General features: G+C 36.2%; 1 protein-coding gene and 1 long non-coding RNA gene across 5 annotated transcripts; both read left to right on the forward strand.

Moving 5' to 3' along the window:
- Nucleotides 1–8305: 8305 nt before the first annotated feature.
- LOC145100509 (uncharacterized) lies at nt 8306–11351 on the forward strand. 2 transcript variants are annotated; one of them, XR_013705094.1, is made up of 9 exons: nt 8306–8891; nt 9313–9420; nt 9520–9581; nt 9698–9873; nt 9945–10035; nt 10198–10624; nt 10717–10791; nt 10894–10968; nt 11084–11351. It is a non-coding gene; the product is annotated as an uncharacterized LOC145100509 (long non-coding RNA). The 2 variants fall into 2 exon arrangements; XR_013705093.1 differs by having other exon boundaries at nt 8313–8891; nt 9313–9402.
- A 143-nt stretch (nt 11352–11494) lies between these two features.
- Nucleotides 11495–14037, forward strand: LOC145100510 (V-type proton ATPase subunit C-like). Of its 3 annotated transcripts, none has more exons than XM_079037760.1 (7): nt 11495–11625; nt 11739–12021; nt 12435–12829; nt 12922–12988; nt 13078–13281; nt 13509–13634; nt 13764–14037. In XM_079037760.1, exons 5-7 carry the CDS (start codon nt 13165–13167, stop codon nt 13890–13892), a joined length of 372 nt encoding a protein of 123 aa, XP_078893886.1. In that variant the 5' UTR covers nt 11495–11625; nt 11739–12021; nt 12435–12829; nt 12922–12988; nt 13078–13164; the 3' UTR covers nt 13893–14037. The 3 variants fall into 3 exon arrangements, 2 of the variants coding, with proteins under 2 accessions (XP_078893886.1, XP_078893887.1); XM_079037761.1 differs by having other exon boundaries at nt 11739–11812; nt 11945–12021; nt 12922–13281; XR_013705095.1 differs by having other exon boundaries at nt 12922–13281; nt 13347–13634.
- The last annotated feature ends 1274 nt before the right edge of the window (nt 14038–15311 follow it).

The following is a 15311-nucleotide window of genomic DNA, read 5'->3' on the forward strand; positions in this document are numbered from 1 at the left end:
ACTCTTAGATATCTTGCAAAACCATTACCTTTACCTTCTTGAACAATCAATTACCTTCTAGTTAATTATCATAGGGATAGTTAGAAGAAACAAAACATTATTCCTATTACAAGGAATTACACAAGAGTCAGTTCATTCATGAGTCTATACCAGTACATTACCTGATACATGAGTACATTTACATATGATTACATGATACATGAATACATTACATGAGTACCTTTACGTAGATACGTTACCTGTGTATATTTACACGAATACTTGTATCTCGAATTACGAGGATGATTTATTAGTACCTTCTGTGCAAATCTTCCTGCCTATCCCTAGTACCTCAGGATATCTAGACGGGACCCTATCCCTAGTACCTCGGGATATCTAGACGGGACCCTATCCCTAGTACCTCGGGATAAATGGACGGGACTAACCATTCCGGAACCCAATTGTTAGCACCAGTGGGTGATGAACATCTACGGATACCTAAGGTTAATACTTATACTAGGTAGATCGATTTCGAGACTAACCCTCCCTCCACCCTGCTGCTGCTACATAGGATGAGTGGACAATCTTCGGATGTTCATTAGGTTATACCTTTCGCTTATTGCGATGTTGTGTTACTCCTAGTACCCAGCGATAACACTTACATTAGTACATTTTCCTATTTACTTTATTTTGTGATACATTCACATAAACGAGGAGTTAGACTAAGTACTTTTACTACTAGTCCATAGAAAGGAAAAGCTATCATTTTTACTAACAAAACATTCGGGTCTTGGTAGAAGACTACATTTCATACTAGTAGGAAATAAGGGATTTCTTAAGGTTTTTCATACTTATATCAACTGTCTTACTTAAAGGTTTTACATGACATTCATAACAGTTTTTCAAAACAAGACAAGGACACTTAAATACTTATGAATTCACCAGCTTTAAGCTGATACTCGCTTTCAAAATAACTTGTATTCTCAGGTCACCAGTAGACAGGTACGATGGCCAGGTTTTGAGAAGACGGAGCACAGACAAGTGTCATTTTTTATTTTGATTGTATATTTTTGGTGTCTTATTACAATGAAAGAACACACATGTATTAAAACTTAACTTATAATGCAATGGATGATGTTGTTGCTTATTTACTACTTTACACTGTTGTGATACTGTACATGACGTCCTCCATCCCGGAACGTTTCCGTTGTTCTTGGTTTTGGGGTGTGACAGTAGACATAGCTATACCTATTGTAATCATCAGTAAAAGTCACATAGAAGTGGTTAACATCCCTTGTAGCGGTTCTGAATGGTCCACATACATCAGTGTGTATGAGATCTAACAAACCTTCACCCCTTTCACAAGTACCAGTGAAGGGTGACTTGGTCATCTTTCCAAGTAAACAATATTCGTAAGTGTCATCCAATTTTAAGTCGAATGACTCCAAGACTCCATCATTTTGGAGTTGGGCTATGTGCTTCTTATTGACATGTCCAAGACGACAATGCCACAAGCATGCCTTGTCCAAAACATTGGACGAATCAATGTTCAACACATTATTTCCTAAGCTGTCTACAACCATCACAGTTTCATATATACCATTGCTAGGTAATGCTTCAAAATAAAATACACCATTGTAATAAGCATTAATACCACCAATTTCATTATTAAAAGAAACGGTAAAATCTTGTATATACAAACCGTGAAAGGAAATAATATTTCTCGCCATATCGGCTGAGTAACAACAATTATTCAAATCTAAATTTAAACCATTACTAAGCAATAAAGAATAAACTTCAATCTTGGTTACAGGCGACACTTTCCCATTTACCATGATTAAGTTTATCTTCCCATGCTCCAATTCCCTACTTCTTTTTAGTCCTTGCAAATTAGAACAAATGTGAAATCCACAACCTGTATCAAGGACCCAAGAATTAGCACGTGATGAGTTATTAGATTGAATAGTGTAAATACCTGCAAATGAGGGCTTGATCTTGCCATCCTTTATGTCCTGCAAGTACTTGGGTAGCATCGTTTCCAATGCCCTTTTTCATGGCAGTGGAAGCACTCTGCATCCTTCGGATTGGAAGAGGGATTAGCATAACCAACTTTGGTCCCACTAGAAGAGGATCCATCAAGATACTTTCCCTTGCAGCTCTTGTAAGGAGCCTTCCTCTTATTTCCCTTCCCATGTTCGATTGCCATAACAGGGGCAGAAGTAGTAGTGGTAGGAGTAGACACAACCGACTTGCCTTTCAAGTTGCTTTCTGCAATTCTTAGAAGGCCTTGAAGCTTGCTAAGAGTGACCTCCTCCTTGTTCATATGATAAGTCATACGAAACTGATCATAACAAGAAGGTAAAGAGTGTCGAATAATATATATAGCTAACTCTTCATCAAAACTGACATTCAATTTAAGCAAGCGGTCCACAAATCTCTGCATATTTTGCAAGTGGGCCGTGATGGGTTCACCATCCTTTATTTTGGTTGTGATCATGGATGCAATGATCTCATACCTCTCCTGCCGAGCACTTTGATGGTATCTTTCCATCAAGTCTTGATACATTTCAAAAGGATAGTAGTCCTCATAGGACTTCTGCAGCTCAACAATCATGGTAGCAATCATTAGACACGACACCTTTATCGCATCCCTCTCATGAGTAGTATGTTCAGCAATTTGTTCGGGAGTATCAGTAGTGACATCAATCTCCTTAAGCTCTTTATCCAGGACATATTCTTTGTCCTCATAACGAATAGCCACTTGGATGTTTCGAATCCAGTCATTGAAGTTCGAGCCATCGAAAATGACCCTCCCATATAGGTTCATGAGGGAGAAAGAGCCTGAAAGGATTGGATTGGAAGCATTATTTGGGATAGACATCTGAAAAAGAAGAAGAACAAAGTTTAGGTTAGATGAGAATCCTTAATATTACACCCGAATGAAATATTAAGGCTAGGACCCAACACAATATTCTACAATTGCGAAAAGGGGTGTCGTAATCCAATTATAAAATATTTGAAGGTAGGTAAATGATGATTTACCAATTTCTACCATGAAAAACGAAATAAGTTATTAAGTTTTAATTGGATTGAAATTCCTAAATCCTTTGAGATTCATTAAACTTTTCAATGACATGTTCAAATCTCGATTGCGCCCTTCAGGCTTGTGACTAGGATGCCAAGGATCACAAACAAGGTGTGAATAACCATGCAAATTAGCTTGGTACACCCAATGTTACAAATCACCTAATCAATGTGTCGGTTAACCACACACACTTCATTGATCTATGATTAACATCAAGCTACCCTTTGCCACATATTATTAGTCCCAGATTAGTGTGTCAGTTAACCACACACGCTCCTCTAATGACTTAACAAGGTGCAAAGTGTAATTTCATGGATTAGCACCATTTTCACATTTTCCTAAAGTAATTAATATTGGGAATTTAATAAAAAATTTAGTTACTTTATATTTATCATTATAATTTTAACGAGGAAAAATTAATGTCTTATCCTACCCGTTCAGCTAACGACCCTCCACCAGTGAAGGAAGCGGTGGGTGAGAGTAGACACCCATTAAATCATCATTTTATAGGCAGTAACCTTATACCCCCTTATAAATTGGCTTCGTGAATGAGGCCTACTAACGGTAAGACCGACTTGTCTTATACATATATATATATATATATATATATATATATATATATATATATATATATATATCATATTATTAAACTTATAATATTATAAAGTATAAGGGTTGAATTTTAACTTTTAAAAGTCTAGGGTTTGGAATTAAAGTTTCATTAGTGAGACTTTACAAATTCCAAAACTTGAGGGCAAGTTTTGAAACTTATCAAAACTCTTCATATCCATAACTTATGAGTTTAATTGTATTTTAATGGATGAAACCTTTCATTTTCCATAACTTGAGAACAGGTTATGGAGGTCATTAAAATTCATTTAGATCAATTTTCTAACAACTAAAATATCACATAATTCATGATTGACCTAACTAACTCATAAACAAGATAATTCCAAGTCAACAATTTACAAGCAACTTTGTTTATCACATAAAACAACAATTTTCTCAAAACTTTGACAATTATTTTGTTGTTAGATGAGTACAAGCACTACCAAATTAGAAAAAACATTTTTAATGATCCAAAAGAGTTTGTGGTAGTGTTCCCAATCTAATCTATGCCAAGAAACTCGAAATTCTGAAAACAGAGCCTGCAGCTCATCGATGATGGGTCTTGAGCATTACAACAATCATATGGTGCACATGCAAACTCTAAAGCTTTGTATCTAGGTTTCTCTAATTGTACATGCAAATCATCCAAAGCTTGTAAACCCTAGATCTAGCATACAAAATCAGAATTAAGAACTAAAACAAGTTTAGATGATTACCTTTCAGTTGATGCTTGAAGATCCTTGACCTGAGAGCTTAGTATCACAAATGTAATACCTCTAATCGATCACAAACACCAAGACAATTGGAAGAATGTAAGAAAGAGAGGGAGGAGGGAGGTGATTTTCGGCTCTAGCAATCCTTTTACGGTTAGGGCATCCGAAAATATGATGCCTAGGGTCCCTTCATATAGGTGAGGAGTTAGGGTTTCAATCAAACACTTATCCGGTTGCTTAGGCTCTAAGCAACCCATAAGATCCTTCTGGAATCCCTTCATTGGACGAATTCTTAAGGCCTTATCCATAAGAATTCGTCCACCCTATCTTTAGGGTTTCCTCAACCTACTTTGCAACTATCCAATATTTACAATATCAGTCCCCTAGGTTTAATTAATATCTTTTGATCACAAAATTAATTCTTAGTTAATTCTTGACCAATATTAATTAAATAATATGATTTCCCTTTTAATATAATATTCATATAATATATTAATAAACCATATTTATCCTCTTTCTCTACAATTCATCCAGTCAAGTTGCTTTGGTGAAGACAACTCAAAAGGGTCATGCTACAACCAGGTGAAGTACATACCAAATATAGTTATGGACTTAGACACATAATCCAACAGTCTCCCACTTGGACAAGTCTAATAACTACAGATGCAAGTTTGAGTTCAAAATCCGATTAGCAATCGTAGCTCTCAAAAGCCGCTGTCGAACTCTGACACGTCCTTTAGATAAGGGATCATATAGTCCTTCGTTCTCAAGATATCATGTGGACAATCACATGGAACATAGTCATACTTATTATCCAGCAGTTTGTTTCTCGATCTCTGATTTATCTAACATAGAGCTTATCTGAACACATCAACTTAGTCCTGACCGGTCCCGATACATAAGTCAAACCAAATCATTGAGGGGCCCAAGATATCACTTTTACCCTCGAAGGATAAAAGGAATAGATAAACTTTGACTTATATGCATTTACTATTTACTCATCAAATTACACACAACAATGCGTTTTATAACATCAAGTTACTGATGTGTTTACGCATTATCAATACACAACTAACTCGCAAACAATAAACCATACATCTAGGTTTTAAGACTATTTGATATTATCGTCTCACAATCACTCGTGATTTAATTTTCCATGAAGTGATTCATGTGAGTGCGGGTTTAATCTAATACTCAAATCATATTTCATAAGCACCCATGAATGTTGCAACAAACCTTTGTTATGTCTAAACACTTAGACAATCTACAAACCAATTCATGACAATCTTCTTTCATACATACTTCCAAAGTATGAGCGACTGTGGATAGTTTAAATAATCTTATTATTTAGGAAGTCAAAACATGCAAAATTAAACAATAGTAAATAATTGACATAAGACAGTAACATTACTCATAAATAATACTCCTTTATTTAATCATAAAAATGTCAATTAAATATATCTATTACAAGTTTCTATGGCTATCTAATCACTAAAACTAATATCGTCCTTCAGCCCAATGCTCCTAGTGTGCTGCAAGTGCTTAACCTTACTCAATCCCTTCGTATGGGGATATGTTGGGTTCTCTTCTGACGATACCCTATTTACTACGAGGATTCTCTCTTCTACCCGATGTCTAATGTAATGATATTTCGTGTCGATATTCCTGGATCTGCCATGATCCCTCGATTCCTTGGTTAAGGCAACCGCACCTTCGTTATCGTAGAAAATCTCCATAGGCTCCTTTATGGCTGGCACAACTCCAAGGTCTCCGATGAAGTTCTTCAACCATATTGCCTCCTTTGACGATTCGCTCGGTGCTATGTATTCTGATTCGCACAGTGAATCAACTATGGTCTCCTGCTTGGAACTTTTCCAAGTCACTGCCCCTCCATTTAGGGTAAAGACCCATCCCGACTGAGAGCGGAAGTTGTCTCGGTCGGTCTGAAAACTGGCGTCACTATACCCTCGCACCCTTAAGTCATCACTCCCACTAAGGATAAGAAACCATTCCATAGTCCTCCAAAGGCACTTACGAATATTCTTTACTGCGGTCCAATATGCTCTACTAGGGTTCCCTTGATATTTGTTGACCATGCACAAAGCGAAGGCCACACTAGGGCGAGTACAAGTCCTAACATACATGATCGAGCCAACTGCAGAAGAATAAGGTACTCGAGTAATCTCTACTATCTCGGCTTTGGTACTCGGGCTTTGAGTCTTACTCAACTTGGTATTTCTTTGGATTGGTAACTCCCATTTCTTGAAATTTTCCATACTAAAATGCTTTAGTATCTTATCCAAGTAAGAACTTTGACTAAGTCCTAATAGTCTTTTACTCCTGTTTCTCACTATACTTATCCCAAGAATATAGGCAACTTCTTCGAGGTCCTTCATAGCAAAGCACTTCCCAATCCAGGACTTAACTTCCTGCATGGTTGGGATGTTGTTTCCTATGAGTAGTATATCATCGATATACAAAACGAGAAAGCTAACTATACTCCCACTGTCTTTGACATACACACATGACTCATCCTCGCTTCTTGAGAAACCAAACTCTTTGACTTTTTCATCGAAACAAAGATTCCATCTGCGAGACGGTTGTTTCAATCCATAAATGGATTTCTCAAGTTTACACACTCTATTAGGGTGCTTTGCATCGACAAAACCCTCTGGCTGACTCATGTAAACATCTTCAGCCAACTTTCCATTATGGAAAGCGGTTTTGACATCCATCTGCCATATTTCATAGTTATGAAACGCAGCTATGGCTAGCATAACCCTTATAGAATTTATCTTTGCTATTGGTGAGAAGGTCTCATCATAGTTAGCTCTATGAGTTTGACTAAAGCCCTTCGCAACCAGTCGCGCCTTATATGTGTGTACTTTCCCATCCATGTCGGTCTTCTTCTTGAAGATTCATTTGCACCTGACTGTCTTACAACCCGGTACATTGTCAACCAAGTTCCAAACTTGATTGTCATACATGGACTGAATCTCGTTGTCTATAGCCACTTTCCGTTTTGCAGACTCAGGGCTTGCCATGGCTTCCTTATAGTTGTTAGGTTCATCCAAATTTACTAGTATACTATCACTAATAAACATATCACCCTCAGTTGTTATATGAAAACCATACAACACGGGTGGAACTGTAACATCCGGATTCCCAGGTATTGTATTTTATTCTTTTATTTTTGGAAGTTGTGAGGAGACTCGGTGAGTTGGTGTCTAAACTCGTCGAGTATGGTCGCGGATTCGTATCCGAGTTCACAGCTGGACTCGGCGAGTTCATGAGTGGACTCGGCGAGTCCACGCTATTTAATGAAACCCTAATTTCCAGGGTTTGGGACCTATTTAAAGGCCCTTAGGGCCGTCATTTGCGGCCACCAACCCCCAGAGAGAAACCCTAAGAGATCTAGAGCGTTTGTGAGGAAGGAGAGGCCATTCTTGATCCTTTTGTTGGTGTTTTGCAAGAAGGAGGTGATCAATGCAAGAGTAGGCTGAAGGAGGTGCGATTTTGGTGATTTCTGAGTTCTTAGAGACCATATTGAGGTATTTTGATCGGACCTTCTTCAGTTTTGGTGTTGATTCTTAGTGTTAGGGTTTTCTCACTACAAGAAAAAAGGCCTTTAATGACACGCAATTTATGACGCGCACGTATTTACGATAGGCAAAAGTGTGTGAGGTAAAAATAATGTCATCTCTTTAAAAATTTGAAGGATTTAGTGCGCTCATTTTTGCGCCCTAAAATTTGTGTCAGAAAAAAATAAAAATAAAAACACGGAAGACACCCATCATAAACGCGTGTTATGTGCACCGTGTCGCTTTATATTTTTTAAACGCGCGTTCCTGTTACAAAATGGGGACCAAAACTAGGGCTTTTTTTTCAAGAACGTCACGAGGACTATCATTCTCGCATATCTCACATCCTTCATATATGCCCTAACCCACCACCACCGCCACCAACACTCACCATCTCTTTTGGCCTCACAAAGCGGCGACGCACCCCCCCCCCCCCCCCCTAACGCACTTGTATTTTGTTTAGGGTTACGAGATAAGACATGAAGAGCAACGAATCATTAACCCTAGAGGAGGTAAAAAAAGTTCGAGAAGTTCAGAAGAACTATTATTACTTGTGAGATTTGTTCAAATGTTATTATCTGAAAAAGAAGGTGGTGAAGAAGAGTCGTGGTCTCAATTGATAGAGGGCTTTGGATGGGCCATCTGATTTCAAATATTTGGTGTAATTTAGGGCTTCGGATGGGCCATCTGATTTCAAATATTCGGTGTAATTCAGTAAACAGATGACTGGTATGATGAGCGGAGAAAATCGATTCAGCGAAGAAGGAAAAGATGCATCAGATTTAATGGAGAAAGCAACAGAAGCAACAAGTGATCTGTACACGATACGTGACACTTACTTCCCTTCAGACCTTAATGAAAAATTTTCCAAATTGGAAACGCAATCTCAAATCGCTCTCAATCTCCTCGATTCCGTTCCTCCTGGTACGCTTCCCTCGAAACCCTACGATTTTTAGCTTTCACAATTGTAATCGTCTCTCTATATGTGTGTGCTTTTAGTGTACAGTCGCTTATTTTGTTTGAATGGCATGATATGATTTCTCGTAGCAGAAGGTTAATCGAATACAAGCTAGGTTACGTGTTAATTATCGATTAGAGTGGTAGAAAAAGCGCATTAGAATTCCAATATATCAATGAAGATGAAGATTCAGTTTCTTGAAATTGATCTGCAGTTGCAAAGTATTTAACCTAGATTCTTGTTTGGAATTTTCAAATTCAAATGCTATTCCCACATCATATGTTATCTTGGTTGTTGTTTATGTTATATATATATATATATATATATATATATATATATATATATATAGTTTTTTTTTAATCTAAACGTTTTTTTATAAGTCTTTAGGTGCTGATAATCAAGAGGAAATTGTTGCTAAAAGCATAAAACACGCAAAGGAAGCTAGTGCTTTAGATGTCAAGGATGGGAAGTCATGGTGTAAGATGCTTTTTATATGTACGATTAATAAAGCCTACAATTACTTTCACACCCTTCTATTTCATTTAGTTCATAAAATTTATCCTTTTTTTTCCTTTTAATTTAATTTGGGTTCAGAAACTGTAGAAGGTTTACCACTTGACATGCAAATGCTAGAGGAACAGAAGTTTGCTTTCAAGGTAATACAGAATCACTAAGACCTGACGTGTGTGTATATATATGCATATTTTTACACGCATACTTATACCTGGATCTAATAATAAGTTTACTATCCCTCTTCATTCTCAATATGTAGTTATCAAACCTGAAGATAGATGCAATTCAAAAGATGGATAAACTAAAAGTGCTACAACTAAACTTCGTGCAGCTCACTAGGTCCTACGAGAACTTTTCAGAAGACTTAAGATGGCTCTGCTGGCTTGGATCCGATTCAAGAACCATACCAAATTGGAAGTATTTGAACCACCCATGGTAGGGAATCCGATAAACTTTTTATGTTTAGCTTCTCAATTCTTAGTTAACGTCTCTATTGCTGTAATTAGTGGATTGGAAGTACATGAGTGTGGTGTGAGATAAAGTCAACGTCTCTATTGCTGTCATGTAACAACCATTACTACTGGCCAATATCAGAAGGTATAATGTTTTTTTTTGTCAAATTTATCGTTTGATTAAGAAATCACGATTCCACATAAAACTCTTATTAAACAAACACATAATCCTTTTTCTCTGTATCTAACTAGTTACTTTATGAGATAAAAATAGTAAACCAAGTAAAGCTTTTTTTTGGCCTTTCAGATCGCATGCCTGAGTTTAGAAAGTAGAAGCTAGTCGTGTACTCGTGCCCTGCTGCTACTACTTCAGATGAGATCAATGTTTGGTCCTTTCTTAATTGCTTGAAACTTAAACAAAACCACAATTTCATAAGCAAAGCCACAATTTCCAGTGATTAATTGCTTGAAACTTAAACAGATCAAGATTATTAAAATGAATTGAAAGTATTCGTTCCAATATTTGTTCATTTGAACAAACAAAGTGGTGCATACAGTCATACAGATTTGAATGCACTTAATTAAAAACCAACTCAATAATTCCTTGAGATTTTGATGATATTCTTTTCTGCAACATTGAATCATAAATCATCATTTTTTCTCTTAATCTCATGCAACTAAAAAAGCATCATCACCTTCTAAAACATTTAGAGAATGTATCCAATGCACTAGCTGTAAGTAAAATCTCAAATCCATATATTAATTTTATAATATTTTCTTTATTAGTGTTTTACTTGTTATACTTGTGATTGGAAATAATATGCAGTCTACAAAGAGACTTGAAAACATTGACTGGAAATTAGACGAACAGAAGGAAATAAGTACACTTATTTCAAACGATGTAAGTCTCCTACTTTACAATTTATATAAAATTAATAGTTTCAACATTTTATCATAATTATATAATTAAAGATGTTTATAATTTGAGTTTTACTTTACACAGGTAAATGAAGTTAGGTTGAATCTTAATTAAATAGGTTATGCCATTGATATGATCCGCCAAATGGTGGCTGGACTTGTAAGTTTCCATTTTTTTCATATTATTAATAAATATCAAACACAATAATTTCAAGTGTTGAAGAAATCCCACAAACACATTTTGGCATGCATTGTAATTAATTAACTTTCTACAGTATAATCGACAACACTTCAATCCAATGTTCACATGGGAAAGTACCAGTTTCCAAGATTTTCTCCATGAAAAGGTTATCAACCATAGCTTGGCATAAAATATCTTCCAAGGTATGTAATATGTTTAGGTTTAAGAAAACATGAGAAATTTCCGTATTTGACCCTGACTTTGACTTTTTTGACTTTTTTGGGTTCTATAACTATTATATGGTTAAATACAATAAATAGCAATGTACTTTCATTATGATTCTTACTTGTGTTCCTCTTCTATTATGGTGATTAATATATATATATATATATATATATATATATATATATATATATATATGTGTGTGTGTATATATATATATATATATATATATATATATATATATATATATATATATTGTCTGATTTTGTGGTATAGTGGGTTCTGGAATCAACATTTAGAAGGGGGCAGTTGAAACCCATTCAGAGCATGGTGTGTCTAGTGTATAATAAATGTCTAGGGTTCTAGAAGGAGTTGAAGTTCTTGAAGGGGTTGTTCGGGTAGATGGGGTAGAAGGTAAGAAGAAACAGAAGCAGAGCTTGTGTTTAAAATATTGGTGTTTCTGCTAGAATAGTTTGTATATTATGTGGTGGAGACGGAGGATTGAGTCACTGAATTGCTTCTTGCAGGTCTTGAAGGATGACTGGTCTCAGATTGAGATACAAATAGTTGTAATTCAGGGACACTGATGAAGATGATGATGGTGAATGATTATCCTAGAATGTTCATTGTAACAGATCATGGCAGTAGAATTAGAAAAGAAAACTAACCCTTGAATTTTTGTTTATGGAACTTGATCTTACTGAAGACTTGATTCTCGCAGTGACACGTGCAGGTTGTTGAGACTCTTTTCCATCCAAAGAAGGAAAGAGAGGAGTTCCTGGGGGAGTTATAAGCTTGTTAACACAAAAGGTAATGATTCATATTTGTAATTCGAATCTTATGGTTTCAGATATTAAGGAAGAACAGATTTAAAAGCAGTTTTATTAGGTTCTTAAGTGTAAGTGCAAGAGATGATATCGGGTAATCAATGAGAATTCATGGAAAATCAATCGACAAACACAATAATTGGAAATGGGGAGTTAAGTAGTATACTAGTGTATAGAACAGGAGGGTATCTATTAGTACACAACTGGAATTGTTATGTAAAACAAATAATCGTATTGATTAAAGAATGGGAACAATCGAAATGTTAGCATAAATCCAAAGAAGAGGCATATTATAACAATGTTTAAAATCCTGGAAAACGATGTCGTTTATGTTGGAAATAATTTTTCAAAAGCAACATTTTTAGTTTCTTCTGATCACTGTTTTTTTGTTCACAGGCTGATGAGGTTGCTAAGACAGCTGCAAATAACATCTCTGAGTTGCAAAACAAGCTTGAAGGCTCAAAATCTTCTAAAGAGGAGCAAGATCATCAAGAAGCATCTGATAAAGATCAAGAAAGTGAAGATGAAGATGATAAGAAGCGCAAGGCTGCTCTTGAAAGACTTGAGAAAGCCAGTGAAGACACAATCCTTGGCCAAGCAAGTTCAAAATGATAGTTGCATAACTAACTTGTGTTATCAATACTTTCCCACTTTTGATTTTATTCTCAATCTTTGATTTTTTTTATCCTACAGGGGATAAAGGCTATTGACAGTTCTGTGGAGAACTTTGCTTCAGGAGGTTGGCAGGCTCTTAGTAATGCATGGAAAGGGGGTTCCACTTTTGTTCAGAAGTAGGTCAACTTATTGGCATGATGGCATCTATTTTTCTTATGTGAAATTAATCAAATCAAATGAATCTTTATTAATTATTTATGTTCTTCAGACTGTAAAACTCTATACAGCAAGGTGGTATACCTGCAGGAGGCTCTATTGCACCATCTCTTTTAGAGGTTAGCACAAACCCTTCCTTGTTTTTATCTACTACTAAAAGTTTCTGTTTGTGGTTGTTTCTTTTTCTTTTAACTGATTAATTGAACAGACTGGAAGAGCTTTTACTGCTAAGGGGTTGCAAGTTCTTGAGTATGTTGGAAAAGAAATTGTTGATCTTTTGATTGCAGAATCAGGAATGGAAGTTGACAAAAATGGTGGTGAAGGTGGACATGGAACTGAAGATGATCAGTTATTGGAGGAAATAACATTTAACAGATGCTTTTACATCTATGGAGGTCCAGAGCACCTGGAGGTAGTACATTCTTCCATCATTTTTTATAATCCACTTGACATGACCTGGTTTATTTAATTTTGTAGCTTAGCTGTTCCAGGTCTGTCCAATTTAGTGGCACCAGAGGATCTTGTGACTTCAGAACATTTGGTCACTCTCATTGCTGTTGTCCCCAAGTTTTCACAGAAGGATTGGTTGTCAAGTTACGAGACACTGACCACTTATGTTGATTTAAAATTGTGGTTCAGATTCGCGATTTTGAATATAATTCAGAAAGTCAAGAGAGCCAAAAACAGGAGCTGGGAAAACTGACTGAAGACCAGGAATCGCTGAGAAACTCTCTTTTGAATTGGTGTTATACAAGTTATAGGGAGGTACTTGTATCTCTCAAAATCTTCTTCTTACTATTAATGTTGAACTTGTTATGGTTAATTCACGCCTGTTCACAACTATTAGCTAGCAAAAAACCTAAATGTACCAACTTAACTTCAACCCAACTGCAGGTTTTCACTTCCTGGATGCACTTTTGTGCTGTATGTTTGTTTGCTGAGAGCATTTTGAGATACGGATTTCCACCTTCATTTCTGGTAATTAAATTTTGCATCTCATCCAAGGACAAACTGGAGAAGTGAGTTGAAGAGCTGACATGGAGATTAGACTTTGAAAAGCATTTGAGGGTATATTTTTTTTATATTTCTTGTATCTAATTACTTTGTAAATTTTTGTTACAACTATTGATTTGTTTTATCTTTCCATGGAACGATTATTTGTATGACATTAAATTTTATGCAATGGATTGTATTTTTTGTATATGATATTTTATTTGTTTATTATGAGACATTAAATACAAATTTAATCTGAAAATTAGTAAATCTATAAATAATATTTATTTTAAACATTTAAAATTATGATACGCAAAAATGTGTGTCATATTCATTTATGACATGGCCTTTCTTGATACGCATTGCGTGTCATTAACACGCGCATCGTAAGGTTACGACACGCGAATGCATGTCGTCTTCCTTTATGACAGGGCCTTCCTTGATACGCATTGCGTGTCATAAACGCGCGTCGTAATTGTGCGTCGTAAATGAGCGTCGTAAATGCGCGTCGTCTATAGACGACGCGCAAAAGCGCATCGTCTCTCTTTATGACAGGGCCTTCCTTGACGCGCATTTGCGCGTCGTCTGAGCCTTTTACGACGTGCAATGAGCGTCGTAAAAGGCTGCTTTTCTAGTAGTGTCTAACCCTTTTAGAGGTTGAATAAGTGGAGCATTTGGTCCCTTCTCGAGTCTATGTCTTGGATCTGGACCCAAAGAGGTCCAGAGACCTTAACCCATGGAGCTTTATGAGTCATTTTGGGAGCCATGAGCTTGGGATGTCATTTTTGGGGCTAAATCACCAAGTTAGACCACTTTGATGTTGTATAAGTGTCAAGGTCTGAACTTTACGTGATTATTGTGACATCCCCAAAATCACGGCCAGAAAAGACAGATTTTTGTTTATGCTTTATAAAAATCAGAGTACTTCATTTTATAAAAATGTTGCAGAATTTGTTCCCAGAAAAATATGGTAAATACGTTATTAAAACATTTTCGAAGAAACATATTTATTTCATTTTAAAACGTTTGGGATGTCATCGTTAATACAGAAACATAAGCACAAACAGAACTTACAATTATTTACACTAGTGATCTACATCTCTTTAAATCTCTCAGTGTAATGTCACTTCATATCAACACCTGTGATATAAATAAACTGAGTGGGTCAGGTTGGGAAACCTGGTGAGCACATAGGGTTTTCAACCCACAATAATATAATTATTATTTTTAAACATCAAGCAATCAACCCAATTACCCATTCCCGTTATCCTCACATTACGCCCCTAAAACATCTAACACAAGGGACCTAGTCAAAGGACTATCATTGGGATGGAGTATATCTGGTGAGCACACAGTTCACACAGTTCGAATAAACACACAGTTCGAATAAACACCTACAGGTTGCGAGCCTGCTAGTGTTCCACTGGACTGTCTAGAATAGTCCGTGGT

The sequence above is a fragment of the Lactuca serriola genome, chromosome 4 (genome assembly GCF_051521515.1).
Source record: "Lactuca serriola cultivar US96UC23 chromosome 4, Lser_US96UC23_V15, whole genome shotgun sequence".
Lineage (NCBI taxonomy): Eukaryota > Viridiplantae > Streptophyta > Magnoliopsida > Asterales > Asteraceae > Lactuca > Lactuca serriola.

Bases quoted from the DNA above. Each gene is read 5' to 3' on its own strand.
- LOC145100510 (XM_079037760.1), top strand. From the start codon at position 13,165: ATGGAAGTTGACAAAAATGGTGGTGAAGGTGGACATGGAACTGAAGAT. The intron at 13,282-13,508 runs GTAGTACATTCT...ATTGTGGTTCAG, and splicing joins GAGGTCCAGAGCACCTGGAG to ATTCGCGATTTTGAATATAA. The intron at 13,635-13,763 runs GTACTTGTATCT...ACCCAACTGCAG, and splicing joins GTTATACAAGTTATAGGGAG to GTTTTCACTTCCTGGATGCA.